General features: G+C 39.5%; 2 protein-coding genes across 3 annotated transcripts in view; one reads left to right on the top strand and one right to left on the bottom strand.

The window, feature by feature from the left end:
- Window positions 1-978: 978 nt before the first annotated feature.
- Window positions 979-21,615, bottom strand: FBXO9 (F-box protein 9). Its single transcript, XM_027696044.1, has 13 exons — window positions 21,279-21,615; window positions 17,401-17,478; window positions 16,262-16,420; window positions 15,775-15,832; window positions 12,795-12,894; window positions 9,454-9,584; window positions 8,010-8,124; window positions 7,356-7,474; window positions 6,428-6,518; window positions 5,357-5,452; window positions 4,545-4,638; window positions 3,661-3,815; window positions 979-2,360 (listed from the first exon to the last, which is right to left on the bottom strand). The coding sequence occupies exons 1-13, from the start codon at window positions 21,279-21,281 to the stop codon at window positions 2,252-2,254; spliced, it is 1,308 nt and encodes a 435-aa protein (XP_027551845.1). The 5' UTR covers window positions 21,282-21,615; the 3' UTR covers window positions 979-2,251.
- Window positions 21,616-21,694: 79 nt separating this feature from the next.
- Window positions 21,695-23,998, top strand: part of ICK (intestinal cell kinase) — a 27,827-nt gene continuing 25,523 nt past the window's right edge. For both annotated transcript variants that reach the window (XM_027696040.1, XM_027696039.1), the window contains exon 1: window positions 21,695-22,139. The gene's annotated coding sequence lies outside the window, so the exon portion shown is untranslated. The remainder of the gene's footprint in view (window positions 22,140-23,998) is intronic.

The raw sequence follows: 23,998 nt of genomic DNA, 5'->3' as shown, positions 1-23,998 counted from the left end.
TAGTTATTATAGCCTTGGACTACTGAAAAACACTAGACAGAGTGAAGGAAAAGCAACTAGTCACCAATTCTTTCTTGAAACAAGTAGTATGTTAATAGTTGGACACAAATAAACAGTAGTAGTATCTGCTGATAAACTATTTTAAAAGGTAAAAAGCTTGACTTTCTAAACGGAGAGGAACAAGCATATTCATCCCAGCTCAGTCTCACATAATTTTCTTGGTGAAGTTGTATTTCACATAATCTCAAAATAATCATTGCTTGAGACTTCTGTTGAAGCAACATCTCAATTTGTAACTAGCTAGCTTTTCCTTTTTCCACACTATTTCAAACACATGCCCGAGGCAAGAAAAAACAAAAGGTCAGAGGAAGCAACTAACTCGTGGTATGAAAAGAGCTCTGAATTCAAAGGCTCCTGTATTACATCCAACTCAGTTACTGGAAAAAACTGTACCTAAACTAATAATCAGTACCACCTTCTGACTCTTATAGCAAAACTTCTGACGTTCCTCAGCAGGCAGAATCCAATCTGCATCTTTCACCCTCAACAAAAGTGTAGGTAATTAACATCTTTCCCTGTTTACAAACTTGGCAATATTTCAAAACGTGAAGCTGATATTCTAAGCAGTTCTTTTTCCTTTCAGCAATGAGAACACAATACACTCCTTATTAAATATTGTGTATGAAGTAATAGTGCAACTGCAGTCAAAGGACACAGGGTTGTAGGCAGAGCCTTGTTACACTAGGGAGAAAACATGAAGTTTCGGATATACACATCCTCACTCAGAACTCATGTACCTGAAAACTACTCTACTTTCCTCAGATAACCTGTAAATAGTGTAATAAAAAGTCATTAAGAGGTTAATTCTACCCATCAATCTTGCCTAGCATGTAATTTATGCATGGTAGCTCCTAACTAATCACCATTAACCATATAAAAATAATGATTTCTTGGGAAAATAAGAAATTGCCAGTAGGATTGCATGTTCAAAATCATGATTTATTGATGTATTTTTAATCACGTAGCTCCTTGCAAAGATACACTTTATTAATTATAGAACAAGTATAGCTCTTTCCACAGCTTTCACATTTTAGTCCTCAAGTCCAGGTCAGTATTTTGAAACAAGATGATCAAAGATAAATTATGCAAAATGGCTTAAAAAAAAGTACACTAAAAAGCTTCAGTTCTTTCAGAATCCAATATACACACATAATAAGCAGCATTACAATGTCTGCACTACACCCCCAAGCGATATATGCAGGAGAAGCAGCGTACAGCACCTGCCCCAAACCTCAAGGTACACTTCATGATTAGCAGTACACAGCACCTGAACATCTACAGCAGCCTCAAAATTTATCTTAGTACAACAAATGCTCAAAGGGTTTACAGCATCTGTAGCGAGGTTAGATGAAGGGTTATAACACATCACAGTCATGTCCAAGTGAGCCCTGCTTACCTGTGCATTCAAACCTGACCAATGCACCAGCATTTCACCCTTGCACTGTGACACTTCCCGAGCAGGGCCACATACCTGCAAAATCATCCTACAGTACAAGGGAACAACTCCCTGCCTATATCCCTCTCCCCTCCATGCACATCCTGCAGAGAAGGCAGGCTCCACTGAACTTCTACCAAGACCAAATTACATTCATGACCAACTGACACCACTGCATTGGTGGGAATGTACCTCTGCAGATAAATTTTACACCTCGTGCTTGCTTACCCTTGTCTGATTTTCCTTAAGGTTGATGTTGACAAAATGCCAGATCTTAAAGGCAAACAAAAGAAGTTTAATTTAAAGAAAACATTTATTTGAAGTTCTTTTAAGTCACGCAGTTTAACAGATGACAACTTTCTCCCCTTCACATTTCAAGCCTTCACCAGAGACCATACACACTGTCCTATGGACAGTGAGATTTTCCTATGATTCCTTTTGAACAAATCAAATATCTAGACAGATGAAGACTCACATTTTAAGCAGACTGATTTATAAAATCTGTTTAAAAAAACCCCAAACCAACACAACAAAACAGAACTTTGTTATCAAATTCTTATCACAAATAAAAGGTGTTTAATACTCATAAGTTTGATCTGAAAACAAAATCCCTGCCATTCATAATCAAATAGAACAAACTGCCTTCATAAAATTACCCAGAATTTTAAAATGTTCCAAATATATACACATTTATAACTTAAGTGCTTATTAGCTACAACCTTTTACTCATGCAGAAGTTGTGAGAGGAGGTGTTTCTTAGAGCGGTTTTTCTGAAAATGCAGTAAAACTCTTCACTCGTGCAAAGAACAAAGGGGTGTACATTTTGTCAATGTCGAAAGTAGTAACAGCTGTCTCACCAGTCGATCTGCAAAGAGCATTTTAGAAGTTAAATTAGACACTAGTTGCTGTTTAAGTCCCTCAATAACACAATCGTGTTCCACAGTACAGTGTGTGCACCAAACTAGAGATGGAATGAAGTGCCTTTTGTACTGCCTTGTTCTGAAAGCATTTGAATGTTGGCTGAATCACATTATATAGAATTCACTTCTACTTTCATATCAAAGAAACCACTTTCCCTTTCCACTCTTATTATTAGCTCCAACACTTGAAACGATGCAGGATGACACTCAAGTCATATCAATATTGCAGTAAAAAAATCCCCTTTCATTTGTTTCACTTAGAACCCTGAACTTGAATACAAAGTGACAGTAAAACTTCCATGTTTACAAAACTTTAAAGAAAAGGAACTCAAGTATTTCTGAACATCAATGACAAGCATAAATCCTCTTAGCTGTGTTTTATACTCATCTTTATTCTAATTTCAAAAGGGCACCACCATACTGAGAGCTAGAGCAGAACCTGAGCAGTACAGAAACTTCATGCTGAAAAGAATGTCTATGATATTGCCACTTCTTCATGGATTAGGTAAGACAATATTGGTTTTTGTAAAAACAATCTTTCTGTTTAGGGAAGTTACCTATACTTCCAATCACCAGCAGTTTATTTCCTAGATTTTATATTCCCACAGCTCAACAGCTGAGCTATGTCCCTATAAAAATACTGATTATAGAGATTAAGAACATTGGAAGACAAGGCCTAAATCCACCCAACGTCAAACACCTGGAGAGCCAACTTGCCAGCAGTTCAGAGCATCAGCTGCAAGAGCAGTGGTCATGGCTCTTGCCTGGTTAGTGATCAGAACAGCTGGTCACAAGCCCATACTCTGCACTGCTGAATTATATAGTTTGCAAACGTTACAGTTCTCACATGATGAGTGCAGACATCTCTAGATTGCACATCCACAGTGGAAAACACACCCCTTCAGTGTGGACCTTCAGTAGCACACACACTAAGTCATTCAACCCTGATGCAGTTCTGAAATCAACTGTGCGTAAATCCTTTAAAAGGCTAAAATACTGCAGTACTACTAATTAGGAAACTTCCCATTATCATCAGACCAGGTTACTAAAATCTTGGAATTTCTTAATGTAAGAGTTCATTATGATATATTAAATCTGGACCAGCTACTGTTTTCAGGACATTTTGTTAAAGCTGCTTAAGTCTCAGTATCTTTACATCTTCCGTACTTAGTACTGAACAAATTAAGATCACATGTATTTCTACAGGTAAGTATCCTTCTTGGTTCTTGTTCTCCATTTACTCACCTGTAGGTTATGTGACAAGAATGATGTATCCACACAAGTTTGTTGAACGTCTGGCGCCCACTGGAGCACAACTGTAGTCCTACATGAAAACTGTGATCTGTTTCTTGTGCGGGAACCCGGCGGAAATACCTGTATTTGTGGTAGTCAACTGGTTTCTGTACAGAGAAATAAGAAGTTTCATGACCTACAAAGAACACTGTGCAACTATTTATCCTGAGGCCTAAGTAACTGCGAGGCCAGATTGTTAAACTCTCATGCTTAAAACTTAAGTACTGGTATTCCTTGAAAACACATAAAGTAGATGTTAATGATGGAAGAACTTTTCACAGAAAGCAATACAAGCATGGAAGATGTCACTCAGAAAGTGCAAACTCATTTTAACACTTCTACCTCCTCACAAATTTCTCTTGACAGGCACTTTAGTAATCAGAAAATTTTGTGATGTAAATGAGTTGACCAAATCATTCAGAATTCAATTAACAAGTACTGCTTATCTAGTTTTATTTAATGCTGTGGAACCTGACTGCACACAGTCAAATCTGATCTCAAAAAATGACCTCCTTCATCCTTCCTTTCTGTTAACAATGTTGGCACCTAATAGCACCACACATGGCAATTAAGCCTAAGGGGGAGAACCGTTGTTCAAATATGAACATGGTATCTATTTGCCTGAATAGAAGATTACAGATTTGGGGAAAAAATATGAGAGACATCACCATGCTTATTTCCATTTTATTTTTAAACAATTTAAAAAATCAAAGTAATATTTAATGCTTTGGTGTAATGCAAATCTTTGGGTCCTGTAAAATATTCAGTCTGAGAAAAAGCTTATTAAAAAGCCCCCTCGTTCACCTATTTCTCCTCTACTCTGTTTTTTTACCTACCTCTTCCTTTTTCTTCATTATTACAGCAAATACTTTGGTTTGATTGTCTGTTTCCTGGGAAAGGCGATAATGACCAAGCAAGATTGCATCCGTTCTGGAAGGTTAAAAGGACAATAATGTCAAGGACATAAAAATATTCTGTGTCTCAAAAGAATGAAGTACTTATAATACAAATATCAGCACTGAAATAAAGACTGACTGCATATCATAATTAAGGAAACTATTTCTTATTTCCATTTAGTAAAGTGCCAGGCTCATCAATGATACTAAATGATGAAAACATTTTGTGAAGTTGCTCCTAATTTTCCTAAATAGGACAGTAAAGATAAGTTAGTTGGTTCTGTCTAGCCCACTGCTAAGTATTTTCAGATTTCTGGTGAACAGCTCAAATCTGTTCTGAAGTTGCAAATTATTTTCTATGTTTTTATGTGCAAACATCAAGAAGCAATAACTTAGTCATAACCCATCGAAATCTTCACTTTCCTTTGGTCAAGGTAGTGTGAAAAAGTAGTCACTAACAAGACAGTGTCTTTAAAAGAATTCTAAAACCACCAAGTTAATAGCATGTATGCTTCCATCTACTTTCCTTAAAAATTTAAAATCACATAACCCACAAAGGAAATCTAATGACAATATCAGGTCACTAGAATGAAAGATATCTTTGCACAAAGATCAACATTTTTTGTAGTTCTATAACACAACATAAATGACATATTTTTACTCTTGTTTTGCTAATCTGAGACAAAAGTAAATAGAAATTGCTAGGTAAAGCAAAACGAAAATTGTAGAGCCAAATACTTTATCTCAATAACCTTGTGTTTTTAGTCCGTAAGCGAGGAACTATAGATTGAGGATCTTCAGGAGTTGTTAGCATCATAACTTGACCATCTGGAAAGAATCTCAAATACCTGCAAAAATATAATTACACAATACAAATCTAGAAAACATATCATTTTGCTATTGCTTTGTTTATTTGTTTGCTTTTAAATTCACTGGATGTTACCTTAACTGGTAAGAGCACTCAAAAACACATTTCTTCACATAAAGCAGAAAAAGAGATCATAGAATCATAGAATCAGGTTGGAAAAGACCTCTGAGATCACCAAGTCCAACCCTTGATCCACTACCACCGCAGTTACTAGACTATGGCACTAAGTGCCACATCAAGTCTCATCTTAAAAACCTCCAGGGACGGAGAATCCACCACCTCAGAAATCAATAGAGAGTTTTGAAGATTAAAAGATCAAGTTATGAAGAGCTGTGAAAGAGAGGAGAAGTTCAGAAGTTTTGTCACCTCCATCAAAGCAAGGCAGCTATCCTAGCATCAAAACTAACCTCAATTAAGTTTCTCCATTCCCAGCATCAACTGAGATCAATGCAACACAATCCTAGTACAGTACCAGTACAGAATGGACAATGTCATGTGGACTTTTTCAGGTTCTGTGTTCTGATCAATTTTTACACTATTCAGATACTGTGCTAATGTTTGTGAGACTGTAGCAACAGCCATGAGATTCAATGATTTCTATGAACAGTTTCCAGCCTGAACTGTGTCATGTATTATATCAGAAATGTAAAGCAGAAGTGGTTTGGGGAAAGAAATCTATAGCAGAGTACTACTGTTGTTACTGTTTAAGCTTTATCCACATGACATGGGATAACTGAGGATGAAATGTGTTTCTAAGCTCATTTCTACTTCTGTAATTCCTATTCTAATAATAAATCCTATTTCTTAAAACCTGTTGTCAGAAAATACACACAGCTTTACACATGTAGTAGTTCCATTCAGTTTTACAGAATGATTAGTGTCTGTGATATCAAGGCCTGGATATAAAGAACTTAAGAGAGAAACATTTCACTCACTCATTGTACAACAGCTCTACCTGTAATATTCCACTTGGTGCCATGCTCTATAGAAACCATCAAGAGATTGTTCTCCTTGACGTATGTATTTTGTCTTGCTGACATAGACACCTAGAGAAAAGGAAGATATAAGTATATGAACAAAAATTAAGAACATAAAATATTTAAGATAAAATACCAATAATCTAAAAATTTTGAGTATACTTTTGTTACTTAAATACACAAAAGTTCTTGTTTTCATCCCTCGCACCTTTCCTTTCTCTTTGCAGATATTCTACAAATTCAAATGCATAAATAAATTCAGCTTAGGTCTAATGACGTCATAAGTATCAATGATGCCTTAAGGTCCATCTGGTTTTTTGATTTTTCTAATTCTTATAAGTTTTACAAGCAGTTATATAGTAGAAGTAGACTTAGAAGCAGCAGCATTTATTCCCTTACCCTTAGCATAGAAACTACACACATTCTCCAACCCTTTTACCCCAATTCCCCATATCAATATCCCCTGAATTCCATTAGAAATGTTTAGTCTCTTGTCAAGGTAGGTCTATTCTGTTTAGAGAACACTTGTACTTTGGCCTAAACTGCAAAAGTACAGTCAAAAACTGGGTGAACGTGTGCCCTTTGTGCTCTGAAGAAGATGAAGATTGATGAAGAGGTAGTCTCAAAAAGACCCCAGCCCCAACTCTCAAGGGGCGGATCGGGGGTGGATCAGGGCAAAGGCCGTGGGGTGGATAAAATCATTGACTGGATGTAGAGTCTTATAAAATTGTAACATCTGAGACAGAGGGGGCGTGTGTCTTGTAACCAAATTAAATCCTTTTCTTATCTCCAATTAAACTGCTTTGGAGCTTTTTTTCCTCAGCTCCTTTAAGCATCAAACCCCATCTAATTGCTTCTGTCGCAGTTACATACACAGTTACAACCATTTCCTAAAGTACAGCTTACCATCAAATCGAACACGAGGCCTCTCCAAAAACATTTCCCTCCAGGAGGCATATGGAACAAGTTTATTGCAGCTCCTGCCCCATATTTTCAAACAGACTTGATGCCAGATTTCAGGATCTCTAGTGAAAATGAGAAAAACACAAACCCCATAACTTCCCTATAAATCTTGTTTAGCTTTCATATATCGAAGTAACACACTCCATTATTTAGTTTGGATGCAACTGAAAGAAACTTTCTTCAACAAGAATAGCTCATAATTTAAATTCATTGACTAATTTACTTAATCCTGGAGTATTTGAAAGCCATTTCCTCTTTCCAGTGAAATTCAAGAACACAATACCATTTTCTGCCAAGTGCAGAACCACAATATTGCAGCAGCCTGGCACTTCCCTGTGTGGTCATATGAAGATGACAACACAACAGACCATATTTTGGAGACCTGCAACTCTAACGTACAAACAAGGTAGAGCAAGTAAGACTTTCTGCTGCATTTTTATTTACAGTGAAGTCATCTATCTAACATACTATTTAGTGGTGTATTCAAAAGCTGATTAGCACCGTGAGGAGTGTAACATGAAAATGTCCATGGGAAGGAAAAGCAGGACATACTTGGCACAAGGAGAAGCTTCACTCTAGATACATTATTTGCAATACCTGGCACAAATGTAAAATCCACGACAAACAAGAGATAATTGCTCCAATGATCTTAGATCCAGGTCACTTGAAACCACCCATCGGAAAATGTACATAAGGACTTCCATAGGCAACGCTGCAAAGAGAAAAGAAATCCTTGTTAGATGGCAACCCGTAAATCAATAAGTTATCTGTAATTCCAGGTTTGGCTTTTACTTTCCATAAAAAATCCTACTTTTTCACATTGTAGCCAGATGCCACAGAGCAAAAAAAAATCTCTTTAGTCACTTTACATTAGAAAGAAGTCACATAACAAAGGAACAAAAATGAAGAACTGAAATGGCATTATGGTAAGATGATTAGATAAAACATTGGTATGGACTACAAATATCCACACCTTTGATTAATTGTCTTAGCATCCATGTTTCTAAGTTTCTAGTAAACTAGGGGTTGTTAAGACACTTTGCTTCAGATACTGAGCACATACTAAGGGAAAAATATTATAGTATTTCTGGTGAAGAATGAGACCTTGGTCCTAAGCTTTACTTGTAGAAAGAAAAAAAAACAACTATAAAAAATTGTCCAGGGGAGGGGAAGTAAATATATTCAGCATGTCAGTTACATAGCAGAGGTCTGATCCTGTCCTGTCAATAAAAGGTAATATGGAACATAGGATATCAATTCAGCCAAATACATTGCTTTGTATTGCTTAATTTTTCCTTGGGCTGCTGAGGTCTGTGACTATTGTACTACTGTGCTGTCCATGAATACCTTGCTTCATTTTACTTTATTTTCTTTCCTTAACCAGAACAGAGGAGATTAGACCAAGATTTCCAAGAGCAACTGACAATTCAGGATGCAAAATACACATGCTTTAGAGGCATCTGTTTTTAAGAGAGTTCATAGCTTCTATACACTGTCTACAATTTAGATCTCATAAGGAAATCTCAGGATAACTGTCCTAGAACTGGAGCACTGAAAATCATTAACCTTCAAAAGACTTTCTAGGTTTTTTATATAGTCTTGCTGAACTTGAAAACATATTTGTTGCAAAAATCTACAGAATCAGATAAAAACAGGAAATGCAAATATGCATATTCTTCACAAAACAATTGTCTCTTACTTAAAAATTGTAATAAATATTTGCAAACCAAACCAAAAAAACTGGAAAGAAAACTGGAATATGCTTACTTCAGCAAGGCTGTTCCTATAAGTTGCTACATTAAAGTATGACTCTGATCCTGAACCTTCTACTCAGTAGTAGTACTACATGGAAAAATGAGAACAAGATCTGTTTAGCTAGTTGATGATCTTTTTTTCCTTTATATCTAACTATAAAAGTAAATAAAGAGATACTGTGTGAATTTCTTTAAAGGTGACTTTTGAATGAAGAAGACATATTAATAGAGTGAAACATCTCTATAAATTCTGCCTCTGAACTTTTACAGTGTATTTTAAGTCATACCTGAGATATGGGTCTGGCTGACATCAACCTCAGGCTGACAAAGTTTGACTGAAGATTCCTGAAGAGTTAACTGCTGCTGGAAATCCGACAGAAGATCAGCCATTTTGTCATCCTCTTTGTTATCCTCAATACTAGAAAAGGGGGAATGCCAATATTGTGATATTGGACAAAACACACCAACAGATGTCCTCATCTTGGCATCAATCCATTGCCTTACCCTCATTCAATAGAGTTGTTTCCCGTATGTTTTTCAAGCAATCTCATCTCATTTCATCATATGATAAAACAACGACTGCAATATTATCAAATTCATTTATACTTTGCTGGAATCCCTCTGACAATAACAACTGGGTTTTTTTTCCCAGTTTAATTCCCATCCCAATTTCTTTCTGGATTTGAGAGTTCACAGTTCACTTTTTTTGTTAGTGTCACTGAAGAATTTCTTGACTCCATGAAAAGACAAATCTCATCTTTCACTTTGTCTAAGATATGGCATATGCAGGAGATAAAGTGTCATTACTGAAAAGCTCTATTTTGTAATCCTTGTCATAATGTCAGATATTGAAAACAATTCAGGATTATTTTTTACTCTTGCATTATTCACTGAAGAGTGATCTTCAGTGGGTTTATTGAACAATAACGAAGGAAAACTACATTTTTACCTATTCTGTAAACAGGCAGACATAATAAATTTCGGGAGCCAGAAGGAGATAGCAGAACAGAAACAATAAGCTTGCTACTCATCAATAAACCTGAAGGACTACTAAGTGATAAAAGAACATTACCACATTAAAAAAAAAAAATCTAAATTTAAGTTGTATGTCACAATATCCTTTAACAGCTGCGTGCTTGCTTGCACCAAATAACCACAAACTACACAAACTCCTTGATCTCATCACAAAATACTTACTTTCCCCCGACTTGGTATACACGCTAGTTAAGAGATCTTCCAGTCACTTTTTAATACTATTCAATTCTACTCTAAAGAAGCTTAATAGAATGAGCTGAGAATATAAGCAAGCAACTAGTAGACGTACCAATGGGTTTTAAAGTATCACAGAGAATAGAATTATGTTTGGGCCTGTCATAACTAAGGCTACAGCAAGATGTTGCACTGAACATACCTTCCTTTATTTTGATGAATATGATGGTCAGTCCCAGTATGTACAAGCCGCACTGTAGATTGTTTTTTCAAATGTAATTGTGTAATGTTTTTTCTCATCAGGTTCATATGAAACACCTACAACAGTCCTTCAGAAAGCAAAACCACCACAACTAGAATCTCTTGAAGAAACACATCTTCTCTACAAATACTGCTTTTAAACAACAATTGAGAGTATTGGTTGGTTTTCCCTCACTGTCACGTAGTGCTGGGAACAATTCAGCAACTGCATAAAAATTCATAGAATCATTTAGGTTGGAAAGGACCTCTAAGATCACTGAGTCCAATCATTAAGCCTGCACTGCCAAGTTCACCATTAAACCATGGCCCTAAGTGCCACATCTACATATCTTTTAAATACCTTCAGGGACGGTGACTCAAACACTTTCCTGAGCAGCCTACTCCAGTGTTTGACAACCCCTTCTGTGAAGACACAGAATTTCCCGAATATCCAATCTAAACCTCCCCTGGTACACCCTGAAGCCATTTCTTCCAGTCCTATTGCTTACTATTTGGGAGAAGAGACCAAACCCCACCTTACTACAACCTCCTTTCAATTAAAGATCAATAAGATCTCCCTTGAGCCTCCTTTTCTCCAGCTCCCTCAGTCACACCTCACAAGACTTGGGCTCCAGACCCTTCATCAGGCTCATTGCCCTTCTATGGACACGCTCCAGCACCTCAATGTCTTTCTTGTAGTGAGTGGCCCAGAACTGGACAAAGTACTCAAGGTGTGGCCTCACCAGTGCAAAGTACAGTGGGATGATCACTGTCCTGGTCCTGCTGGTCACACTATTTTTGATACAGGCCAGGAAGCCCTTGGCCTTCCTGGCCACCTGAACACACTGCTGGCTCACGTTCAGATGGCTGTTGATCAGCACCCCCAGGTCCTCTTCCGCCAGGCAGCTTTCCAGCCACCCTGCCCCCAGCTTGTAGTGCTGCCTGGGGTTGTTGTGATTCAAGTGCAGGACCCAGCACTTCACCTTGTGGAACCTCATACAACTGGCCTCAGCCCATTGATCCAGACTGTCCAGCTCCCTCTGTAGATCCAGCTCCCTCTGTAGATCCTTCCTACCCTCCAGCAGATCAACACTCCTTCCCACCTTGGTGTCAGAGAGTCTTAATAAAGCAGAGAAAATGATGCTGAAGTAAGAAAATAATCCAAAGAAAACCAAGATTTTTACATTACTGTAGTGTACCATCCAGTAGTTTTCCTAGCACACAAATGCACAGCAAATATTTCATGCTAGTAGCCCATTCAGAAACTAAAGTAAGAGATGTGAATAAAGCACTTAGCTCATCTTCCACTCTTTTCTATTGAGTCAACTGCTGCACTGGAGCTGTATTGCCCTGAGGCAACAAGACTGAACTAGTAATATCACAGGGATATGGTTGTACTTTCCTTTTTTATTCTCCATTTTAAAACTCTTGATTTCTTGTAGCTATCAGCAGCATCCACAGCTGCTGAGTGAGCAATGAATTGGGAAGCTCTGTTCCATAAGCTTGTATTCACTAGGTTGTGTGAGCTATAACAGGGGTTTTGGCCCTAACCTGAATTCTGCCCACAAAACGCAAGTCTTGGACTCAATTTAGGCCAACTTTAAGACGCGACACATCCGGTGTATTGAGGCTAGGGGTATTCTGATGCTTGTAATGGTGAAAGACTAGACTACTCAGATTATTGTCTTTGAGCTTCTAAATGTATTGCTTTACTTATTGAAAACGGTTTCATTTAGTTAGTCAGCACAAGAACAGTGGATAACTCCCTTGCCTTATTAAGATGCTTATTCCACAGTACGAAGCTTTCACTGATTAATCTTTTTGTCATCTACAACTTTGTAGATGATCCTAAATCTGCAAATCAAAAATCAAAATAAAGTGACTGATTTTTTTTCCTTTTTTAAGTAACAAAATAACTATTTGTAATCCTTTCACCTGAAATTAACTAGCTCCGAACAAGCCTGTTACTGTCTTTGAAGGACAATGTAGAAAAGTCTTCCTTGGACTAATGCATCTGTTAACTTTCTGTGAAGCAGTCCTTTCAAGTGAGAGGAGGTAAGTTTTCCAGATATTAAGAGGCTTACAACTGCACATCAGAGTAGACTACTGATATGCTTCAGAAACAAAGTATCATGTTTCAATACTCCTATGCACTTGATCAGTAAATTTTGATACTTACCACCTCTTTCCAACTCCATCACCATCTGGGGACCGTGTATAGGTGATCTTAAACTCTATATCAGGTACAAGCTGCATGGCTAGACGATAAAACTTGATGGCTGGAAATAAAGGTTTGATGTTTAAACATATCTGATGCTCATATTAGCTTATCAGAAGATTGTTTTCAGAGAAATGGCTTCAGCTAAAAGCACTAAAAGGTGGAAAATGCCTTTGCCTGAGAAATCTTAGTTAGTCTAAACTGTTTAGGTTTAAATTAAATACAGAAGAGAGAAACATTAAGCACCTGACATATACTTTTTCAGAACAAACAGCTGTCTCAGGTGTGCTTCAGCTTTTACAAATTTACTTTACTACAACTATGTAGTACAAAATTTTACATTAAAACGTTACAAAGTCCTGATGTTGTTTGTTGCCCAGCACTGACAAAGCTTTCTCAAGACACCATAAAGATTTTAGGCAGTATATTTGTAAGTAACCATGAGGAACATGAAAGAGAAAAATTATGCAGGTACATGATGTTCCCGGTATAGTACAGGCATTCAGACATATACAGCACTACATATGTGAGAAAGATCAATAAAATATTGTTGTAATTTTAAAACTTCAACGACTAATGCAAAACAAGTCAACTTCCCTATGGCAAACCCCTTGGAACTGAAGAAGGCACAGAAGCAAGCCACTGAAAATGCTGAGAGCGAGGAAAGCAGCCTTGCCACACGACTATGGGGCATGAAGGAAAAACTGACAGATTGGGTTTTGCACACTATTCTTGCACACAGAGAAAGTAATTCGGCCTTTAACATTCCAAAGACCCTACAAAACTGAGTAGAGAAAGAGGTTCAGGAAAATCACCCTGTGGCAACAAACTTATTTAAGCTGCAGTATGTCTTTCTTCTGAGTCAACTCTGTGAGTCCTTCTTAATTTAAATGAATTTGCACATACATTCAATCTGTTTTAATACCAGTATTAAGATCATGTATTTTTATGTCTCTTGGTATTCCCACATCGTGATACCAAGATCAGAGGGCAATTCTTCCTCAGTTTTAACTCTTAAAACCAAAACTCAAATAAAATATCAGTGAGTGTGAAGCTCAAAATTTGTCTAAAGAGTCTAAGAAACCTGAGTTTGGGGCTAGTAAGTGTTCCTATTTCCTTGAGTTCATGTTAGGGCCAGTGACTGACAAGTAGTATTCCTTTGGTTGCTGAGGATGAGGAATACCAGCAGCCAGCTAAAGAGGGATCAGTCTCAACTTTAGCATTTAATCTTGCAGACAAGACCTGGACTGTACTTAAGCAAGAACAAGCTGCTGCACATAACTGTCTCACAAACGTCAGTTATCAGCAGATTTCAGAAGCAGGCTGAAATGCAACTAGGATTCTGGTGACCTGGGCCAGGTCAGCAAATAAAAGTCTGGTATGAAAACAGATGTCCCAACACGTGCTTGGTAATATATCTGTGTCTGGCATAGGACCATGTCTCTAAGGTCTCATATAGACGTCTGTGTAGAAACAGTTCAGTTTAGCTTCTTTAAATCTCAAATCAAATTCAATTGAGAAAGATGGATTCATATTCATGCAATCCAGATGCCTGGAACACCTTTCTGAATGCCACTCTGTTTGATGTTACTACTTCTCTTCCACTATGTTTAACGTACAAGGAGTGCACTCAAGCAGATGAAGCCATAGCTTTCATTTTATATACACAATGTTTAAATAGACTGCTTTCCTCACTTTTTTTTAATTCACTCAGAAAGAACCTTCACAATCTACTGCATGATTTCCTAAGTGGTATATTACATGCCAGATTTCTAGTTCTGACGTACTTTTTTACTGTGCATTTAATCTCACACTCAACATACATTTGCCTAATGTAATTTTTCCCTGTAAAAACATGTAATAAACTAGAAACTGAGACAACTCATGTTATTACCTACAGAGGACCCATATTTCTCTCTGTTTATTTGAGATATAAAACAACAACCAGAATCCCCTTGCAAGAGAAGGAAATCTCCCATGGTGGAGAGGAAATTTTGTATTCAGCAGGTGGCTGAGTTCAGAAGCTTCCAGAGTACTCTCAGACTTGCATATCTTAACTTTTTTTGCACCTGCACTTTAAACACAGTGGCCAAAACCTGCAGCGGATGAGCAGGATGGCAAGTGAAGTTCTGTTTTTCTTTTTCACAGGAAAGAAATAGAAAACTGGTATCTCCACTACTGATCTACAGGCCTTGGCAGTTGGGTAGGCTTCTTACTCTATATATTCTGAAAACTAAATATGAAAAAGAAAACTTTGAATTTCCATTTTTACTAGTGCTGACAGCAAGAGGGCAAGCAACCTAAGGACCTTAAATATTTATGGCAAGCCTCATAAGACTACGAGATTTAAACACTCACTTTAGGAATTCTTAAAGGAGCTATCTTAGCATGCTGTGGTCATCAAAAAAAACTCAAACAAAAAAAGACCCATGAAATAAAACGAACCAACCAATCAAACCAAAAAACCATCACATCCTCCTCAAAAAAAACTCATAAATAACCCCACAACCAAACAACAAAAAATTCCATGGATTAAGTAGTTCTGTTCAGAGTGGAATACAAAAGCTGTGAACTTATAGTATAGTATATTTACCTTGATTAATTATTATGCTAACTTCACCTTACAGAAGTCACATAAAGAAGCACTCTATATGAAGAAGCAATCCAGGGCTTCATTAAATTGCAAGATTTCAAGATGCTGTTGTTTTGTCTGAAAGCTAGAAATTCTTTTCTTGATCTCACTTTAGCTTCACCTCAACTTTAGAACTGTGATATGATGGTTCCTTTTAAAGCATGTTTGTTTATTTATCTGAATAATTGAGCACTCATATTGCTATTATCCTGTAGTTTAAATTCACTGGCATCATTCAGACTTGCACATAAATCAGAGGGTGTTAGATTCCTCTGTAATAAGGGTGTTCATTTTAAACTTCTGTGTTACCTTCGTAAAGAGCCCCATTTCGTTCTTCTTCTACTGCCTTCAGGAAAAGTTCTTTTGCCTGCACAATAAATTACACAGAACATTTCTTAAATTCTTTATAAATACAAGTGCAATGTCCTTTGACTTAGAATTATTTTTGATCTTACCTACTGTACCCTATGAAGGAGACAATAAAATAATTCTGTAAGAAGACATATTCATGTGCTATAAGCCATAACTGAAATTCACAATCAACAAACTATCCACATTCCAGCTGCTCATCCCTTACCTACAGTCTTTCAGAAAGTAGACTGTTAAGGTGACACAAAGCCAAACATAAAAACGAGAAAAACCAGTGTAGGATTATGGAAAACATTTGTATGGAGACAACAGGGTAATGACCTCTGTTGTTTCACTAGGTTTAATGCAGCATTAGCTTTTAGGATAGTTACACTGCAACAGTTACACACAAATAAAATCTCAGAATTATACATCTTTTTTTCTGTACCTTTTCCTCTTTTGCTATCTCCTGTTTCCCTCTGGCATCTACAGACTTTACTCCAGGTCCTCTTGAAGATGCTCTGCATGGCAGAGGTTCCAACCCACTAGAACTCATACCTGGGGCAAGCTCAAACATCCACTGAGCTCTGAACATCTGGAGCTCTGCCTAAAAAACATGATTAACTATGACTTGGTATCACATATTCAGACAGTACATATTCTGAAGAGAAATTACAAAGTACAAACACAAAAAAGAATTTCAAAATTATGCTTTACATTTCCAAGTCTTAGATGGCTTCAGTGAATTCTGATATAGAGAGTTAGCAATTGTTTCACAGTAAATTAAAACAAGTGCACAAGTACTTGTTCAGTCTCATTCAATAACACAAGTGCTTTTTTCTGGACTGTTCATCTCAGAAGAAAAACGATGGTATTTCAAGAAGTGGTTGTTAGTACTATAGTTATGACCTTAGATTCTATAGAAAAGTGTCCTTTCTAGACATGGTGTTTGTTCTTGTTTATGCAGAATTATCTTAAGCAAGAAATCAATTAGCTCTCGAAACTAAAATGTAGAAAACCCAATTTTCTGTATACAAGCATACTAAGCTTAATAATTAAGGCAGTCATTTATACAGTATACAAATAAGACCCTAATCCTTTCTCTTTTAAAAAGGACTATACTTCAAGAAAAAAAGACAAGTTATAATTCTTGTCATGCATTTTTTTTAGCATCTTTTAAGTTACACTTTATTTATCTCCTACAATCATCACGACTTCTGCGGAGCAACTACACAGAAATCTAGCATTGTAAGAGAATGCGCTTTTCTATTAGACTGCTTTTATCAGCTTTCTGGGCCAGGAGAGAGTGACAAACTGGAATTTCATCCATACACAAACTGCTGTCCAATTTCTATAGTTCTTCAAAGAAATTCCAAATCTGTCACAAACTTTCTTTTCATCTACACGGATAACTGAAGACTGAACTTGACACTTGGAACACAATGCAAAATTTATCTATCTCACTTTTGGAGGGACAGACAGATTAAGCATTTTTCAGATCAACAAATTTGTGGTAACTAAATGAGGATAAGTGATGAAGTAACAGCAGTACTATGTTTGTAAAAAACACTAGCATGAGAGACATACCTGAAGATTTGCTTCACCAGATCTGTCATTGTCATCGGTTCTCACCAAATCAGTGTGACAATCTTCTTCAGCTTCTGCCTAGTAGAGAGCAGTCAAACGTGATTATAGAATCTGCATAAGTCCCTACAGCACATTCACAAAGCACAACTGTCATGGTCACACGTTAAAAACAAAAAATTAGCATACTCCCCTTTTGACGGTAAAACTTGATTTTAAAACTACTGGTATTGATTTCACTTCCCTATTAATTCCATGAAGGTGGGGTTTGCATTTTAAACACCTTAATCCAACACAGATTACTTATGTATCACTTGAAGGCTTCCATGCATCAGTACACTGGCATCATACCTGAATAAATACAGTCAGTGTCTATGTCAAGGCATAGAACCAAAGCTTCAGTATTAAACAGCAGGTGCTTCGTACAAGAAATTAAAATTTAATCACTATCTTCTCACTTTAAAGAAAACCAGTAGTTTTGATTTGTTTAATATTTACAAAAACACAAAAGACCAGCGCTTTGAGTAACAACAGATACTTCATGAAAACTATGGGACAATATGGGCAATCTCAAAATACACATGTGAAACTAAACAAGAAATGTACTGGAAAATAAAATAAAAAGCTATCGTGAGAGCTTGGCAGCTGTTTTTATTTACGCTTCTGCCGTGAGACAGGTTAAACAAATAAGACCTTAAATAAGACCTTTGACTAAACAGGGCTCTACATAGGGAGTTAAGACAATTAGTTTAATAGGAGAACTTAAAAAGATGCAAATGAATTCTTATTATACTAAGATTTATGTAATATTTACTAAAACAAAGGAAAACTAATTCTGGGTATCAGTGACAAGCCACTACAATGACAACAGCAGCAAAATGTCAGTAAGGAAAAAAAAAAAAAAACAAAAAACTCGACTAAGACATTTGTTTAAGGTCCTTCCTGCAGCTGAAGCAAACCAGTTTTTCTACCATTCTGCGCTGAAATTCACATCTATAGTTCTGGAAGTACATAATGCAAAGTGAGATTACAAGAAGGCAAACCTGACATTATCACAACTACTTACAAAAGTTTTGTTTCCCACTTCTTCCTATTGTAGATAGTGCTCAGACTTCAAAGTGACATTCTGTCAGTGAGATTCTACCGAGCTTTCGAAAAGAAATCTCTATCTCCTGCACAATCAAAGTGCAGAAATCAAAGCATTCTTGTATTCTGAAAATTTATAAAATTTTTATACCATATAGAAGTTTTGATCAAACTACAGAATACTGGCAAACTTGATGGGAAGGCAACATTTAATCTCTTTGTCTTGGTGACAGGCACGTCCCTAAAGCTCAGGTGTACCATGCCTTCAGTTTCCCCAGCAACCAGAAACTTACTGGCTTCTCATCTGTAAAACCAACTGATGTCTCAGTTAATTTATCATTTACAACTGATAATGCAGATAGGGTTTGTCGGTTAAACAGATATTGTATCTGTTTCTACAGTCTCACTTTAAGGCTGTACATTTTTAATTTCCCAGTAGAGAAAACAAGTGAGCCAGAACACTCCAAAGCACTAGCAGCATTAAATCTGAGAAAGGAGTAAATAATTTGGAATTTTCATGGGCTTTGATTCCAGAATTGAATTGCAGGCAGTTAATGTCCTACGAGTTACAGCAGTCCTACCACATTATTTTAGCATCCAGGGAATACGCCTATGTTGGCCAAGCAGAGATAGCCCAGGGATGAGCTAACACTGAAACGGATGTCTGTAAGTGCGTTACTAGGGCACTGGGCTGACAGAAATAAGGCCTGATTCTGCCTCCACAGAGTGCAAGGCTTCTGGCTTGCAGCTGAATTATGTTCAATCAGCTTTCAAGTCTGGGCAGAATAAGCCTGGTTTTATCTACAAAATGCAGAAACTAGCAATTTCCAAACTAAATCAACACACTATCTGCTTATGCATAAAGGCACGCCCACTAAAACCTTTAACTCATGGAGTCTGTAAACAAACTAATTTCAGAGTAAGAGTTAAAATTACTTAAGAAGTTTACCTCATCTTCATACGTTTCACTAATCTGTTAAACTCTTGATTTTCCTCCCGTTATCTCTGTTCAACTGCCCTACTTCTTCACATCTGACTCACAGTCAGATGTGGTTCTGGACCAACTGCATGCAAAATGTCATTTGATGCTCTTTAAAATCTAAACCTCAATTCAAACAAAAATTCTATGAAGACCTAGCCTACAGTCTAAAAGCTGCCAAAAAACATCATGAAGTTGATTATAACTAAAGCTTTTACTTTTGTCGTTACCTCCTCTATACTGCATTCATGTGTGATCTGAAGTCTCCCATATCAAAGGTCTGTCTTCTCTCAGCAGTAGCAGCCTAAGTGGCCACCCCTCTAAATTTACCAGTAAAGCAATTAATTCACATTGTTACTGCACACTTAACTGGACTGTAAATCTGATGTCTATTAACAACCCTTCCAATATTTATTTGATCCGCTGAAACCCTAAGGTTTTGCTAGGACAAGCAAGTAAACACAGGTAGTGCTGAAGCAAGGACCTTCAGTAGAAGACAGATCATGAGATCAACACCTAAAGCACATTGTAATGCATAAAAATTGGCTCCTTGTCCCTACTCTGACAATACTTAAGTTGTAATTATAGTTTCTAAAACTCACAGAACATTGTACTGTAACTGTTACTTAGTAGATTAATCCAGACTGTTCATCTTTATGCTGCTGACCTCACTCCTGCTACAAGCCAGTTGTTACACGAAACAGTGACTTTATCCTGATAGAAAGGAAGACATCATTGTGTGTACTAATCAGCTTGATTAATTTTCCATGAGAAAAGTGGTAGTCTGTCAAGCCACCAAAAGGTCAACATGTCAAAAGTAAACACCTGAATTAGGACTGAGACCTGTAAAAAAAGAAGTCAGCTGAGTAGATTCGATTCTGATTTGCTTGCAAAGCTTTAGAAATAATTTACCAAATGCAAAACTAGTTTATCTGCACAGTTTAGTTTTGTTTTGCAATCAGTAATTGCATGCTGATTTCCTCAGAGTACAACAACCGCTTTCTAAACTGTCTGTCATGTCAGGTCCTTTAATAGTTCTGATCTCTGTTTCAGCAACATAAAGCAAAGATCAGAAACAGTTTGAAGCTGAGTGTCACCAGTTGAACAGGGCTATGTGTAAACTTAACAGAACTCAGGGAGGAGCAGGCACAACAAAGTGACCATCAGCTAACATTCTGCTTGGTTTTGTAAAAAAAATGAGAAAGTGGTTCCATTTTTCTGTCAACGTGTTAGAAGCAACACTGTTTAAAAATAAGAGTTTTAATCATAGTGGTGAGCCGTTTTAAGCATCCCTGTGTGATATAAATGGTTTAACTTTAAATAATCGAGTTCTCATCACGGATACTTGAATCCATATTGAGGTGCAGTCAAAAAAGCAATACTGAACCAAGCAGTATTTCTGATACATTAAATGATAAACTCAGATAAGTGGAGTGCCCGGCCGACAGAGCCCTTTAAATTACAGAGTGACTGTGTGCCACCAGATTTTTGAGGGGAGGAAAAGGTAGGGCACGCTTTCTGTAATGATACAGTGATTTGCTGGGTGTTCCCAGGGGACAGCTCCGTCGCTCTCGAACCGAGCAGCCCCACTCATCAGCCCAGTATCCTCTGCAGGAGGCGGCCGTGTCTCCCTGTGGCGGGGTGGGATCACGGCACGCTTCCCACAGGCATCACTCGGTGCCCGCGGGCGGGTGGGGCAGGGCTGCCTGGCAGCGGCTCGTCCCAGGGGGCCGCTCCTGAGCACACCCGCCGTGTCCCGGTCCCGCCCGGCCGCCCCTGCATGGCGGCCGAGCCCCCGCCGCCCGGGCCCGCTCACCATGCTGCCGACGCTCGGGCGGCGCTGTCCCGTCCCGGGGGCCCTGCCCCCCCGCTCGGTCCGTGTGTCCTCCCTGCCCGCGGGGGGCCCTTAGCAGAGTTCTCGGTCGGAGAAGCGCACCACGCAGCGGGAGTCCCGGCGGGCCCTGCGGACGGCAGCCATCTTCCCGGCGAGCAGGGCCGGCGGCGGGAGCGGCGGGACACGGCCCGGGCGAACCCGCCAGGTCAGAGCGCCGCCTCCCGCGCGGGCCGCTACGACACGCCACCGCGGAGACTCCCCGCCCCAGCGCGCACCGCGGCCCGCACCGCCTCTGCTGCCCGCGGCGGGGCGCGCACGGCCTGCTGGGGAGCGTAGTCCGCGACGGCACCCCGGGGGAAGGACGGCGGCGCAGAGTCTGCCGGGAGCTGTAGTCCCGCGGGCGGCGATCCCGGCAGGCGGGATCCCAGGGGCGGGAGCCGAGGGAAGGCGGTGATGTCTGGGAACCGCGATTTCCGCCGTGACCGCGGTCAGGCCAGGGCCCTGTCACAGGCGGATTACCGACGGGGTAACGAGGGAGCGCTCAGTGCCGCCGTGGAGAAAACAGTGGTGCCGAGGCCTTTGAATCTCGTGGCCCCTGCCCTTTGCCCATCCAGCTCTGTGAGCACAATTACCACCTGCTGTCAGCACACGCCTCGTCAGGTTTTCTAAAATAGGACTAAACCTATTTTTCTTAAAGCGTATTTTTCTTAAAGTCTTTTTGTTCTAGAAGAAAACCATGTGTATGGGTCTTTATGTAGGACCTGTGAACCTCTGTGCTTATCAGCTGCCCTGAGTGTTTTCAGGAGGAGGAGGTGGAAGTGTGTGTCTGCTCTGGAGGGGCAGGTGAGCACTCGGGTTCCTTCGGGCAGCGGGAGCAGGGAATGGGGATGCAAGGGCTGTGGGAGCTGGCACCAGCAGTGGGTTTCAGATCCAGGTGCCTGTAGAGCTGCTCTGCGGAGAAGAGAGTGTGAGGGGCAGGGGAGCTGCCTGACAGGCCAGTGCCGATCCCTGGCTGGGCGGTCGGGGGTGGTGGGGAGCTGGGGGCACTGGGTGCTACTGGCACGATGGCAGGCCCTGTGTGAACAGATGGGATGGCACAGCAACACCACTTGAGGTTTTGAGATGGGGTTATCAAGGCTACAACTGGTTATCATTAGTGCTGCTGCTTGTTTGAAGTTGTAGTCAAAGCTGCTTTTCTCCTGCCTTGGTGTGCCTCTTCTTAGATGTTAAGTATTAGATATTAGAAAAAAATCCTTTACTGTGAGGGTGGTGAGGCACTGGCACAGGTTGCCCAGAGAAGCTGTGGATGCTCCATCCCTGGAAGTGTTCGAGGCCAGGTTGTATGTGGGTCTGAGCAACGTGGTCTAGTGGAAGATGTCCCTGCAGGCGGATTGGAACGAGATTATCTTTAAAGTCCTTTCCAACCCAAATCATTCTTTTGGGAATGAAGAAACCCTGCCTCTAAAAACAGAAAAATAGTGTCCTACAGCTGTCACTAGTTGGGTGCTAATACATGGTTGTGCACATGGGATGTAACAGGGGTGGCTTAAAACAGAAATCTCTTGTGAGCAAGCGTACATTGGTCCTCCTGGCTTCTCTGAGAGCCATGCTTGTCTGTAGGAGAGAATTTAACTCTCTTTGTTATTATTTATTCATATAAGTGTAAAGACTAGCTTCTGATTAGATGGAGGGGTTAGGGGGGCAACATCCAGAGCTTTGTTTTTCCCCACATCTTTTTTAACAAATTGTCAAATGCTGTGCTCCTGAATTACAGTGCCAGCTCACCCTGTCTTTGCAAACCCTGGGAAATAACTTTATGCTTTACTTGTAAAAACTAAATGATGAAGTGTAAAAAGAAGATAAGACTTGCTGAATCACTATTACAGTCAGTTCTGATAACCAAGTGCTCGAGGCCAATTTTTTGTTCCTTGTTTCCCTTTTTCTGCCCCCCTTCTACTATGTCTTAGGCTGACCCTGTCAGAGCCAGGGAGACCTGCTGGTGCTCAGGTGAGGAAGACTCAGGCCCTCCAGCAGCACTTAAATTGTTGATATTCTTCCCATTTGTTAACAATCTGGTATTTCTGTGTTCCAGTTTTGTTATTTAAGCTTCTCTCAGGGATGTCAGAGAGGCTGGTCATCAGCATGGGGTTTTTGTTTGGCTGGGTTGTGTTTTCACAGAATCACAGAATTGTTAGGGTTGGAACAGACCTCTGGAGATCATCCAGACCAATCCCACTGCAAAGGCAGGATTACCTAAAGCAGGTGACACAGGAACATGTCCAGGTGGGTTTTGAATGTCTCCAGAGAGGGAGACTCAACGACCTCCCTGGGCAGCCTGTTCCAGTGCTCTGCCACTCTCAATGCAAAGTTCTTCCTTATGTTGAAGTGAAACTTCCTGTGTTTTAGTTTATGGCCATTGCTTCTCGTCCTGTCGCTGGGCAGCACTGGCACCGTCCTCTTGGCACCCCCTTTTGAGATATTTATATGCATTAAAGAGACCCCCTCCAAGTCTTGGCTTCTCCAGATAAAACAGGTCCAGCTCCCGCAGTCTCTCCTCGTAAGAGAGATGCTCCAGAGATGTTTTGGTTTGTTTGTTGTTATTTAATTTCGTTAAAACCCAGCTCAGCGCCCCCTCTGCGCGGGGCCCGGCCCGGCAGTCGTGCGGCGCTGTCCCCCCGCCGGGAGCCCCGCCGGGCGGGGGC

This window comes from Neopelma chrysocephalum, unplaced genomic scaffold, assembly GCF_003984885.1.
Source record: "Neopelma chrysocephalum unplaced genomic scaffold, ASM398488v2 Primary Assembly neopelma1_104, whole genome shotgun sequence".
NCBI lineage: Eukaryota > Metazoa > Chordata > Aves > Passeriformes > Pipridae > Neopelma > Neopelma chrysocephalum.
This window is presented reverse-complemented; position numbering and strand designations above follow the sequence as displayed.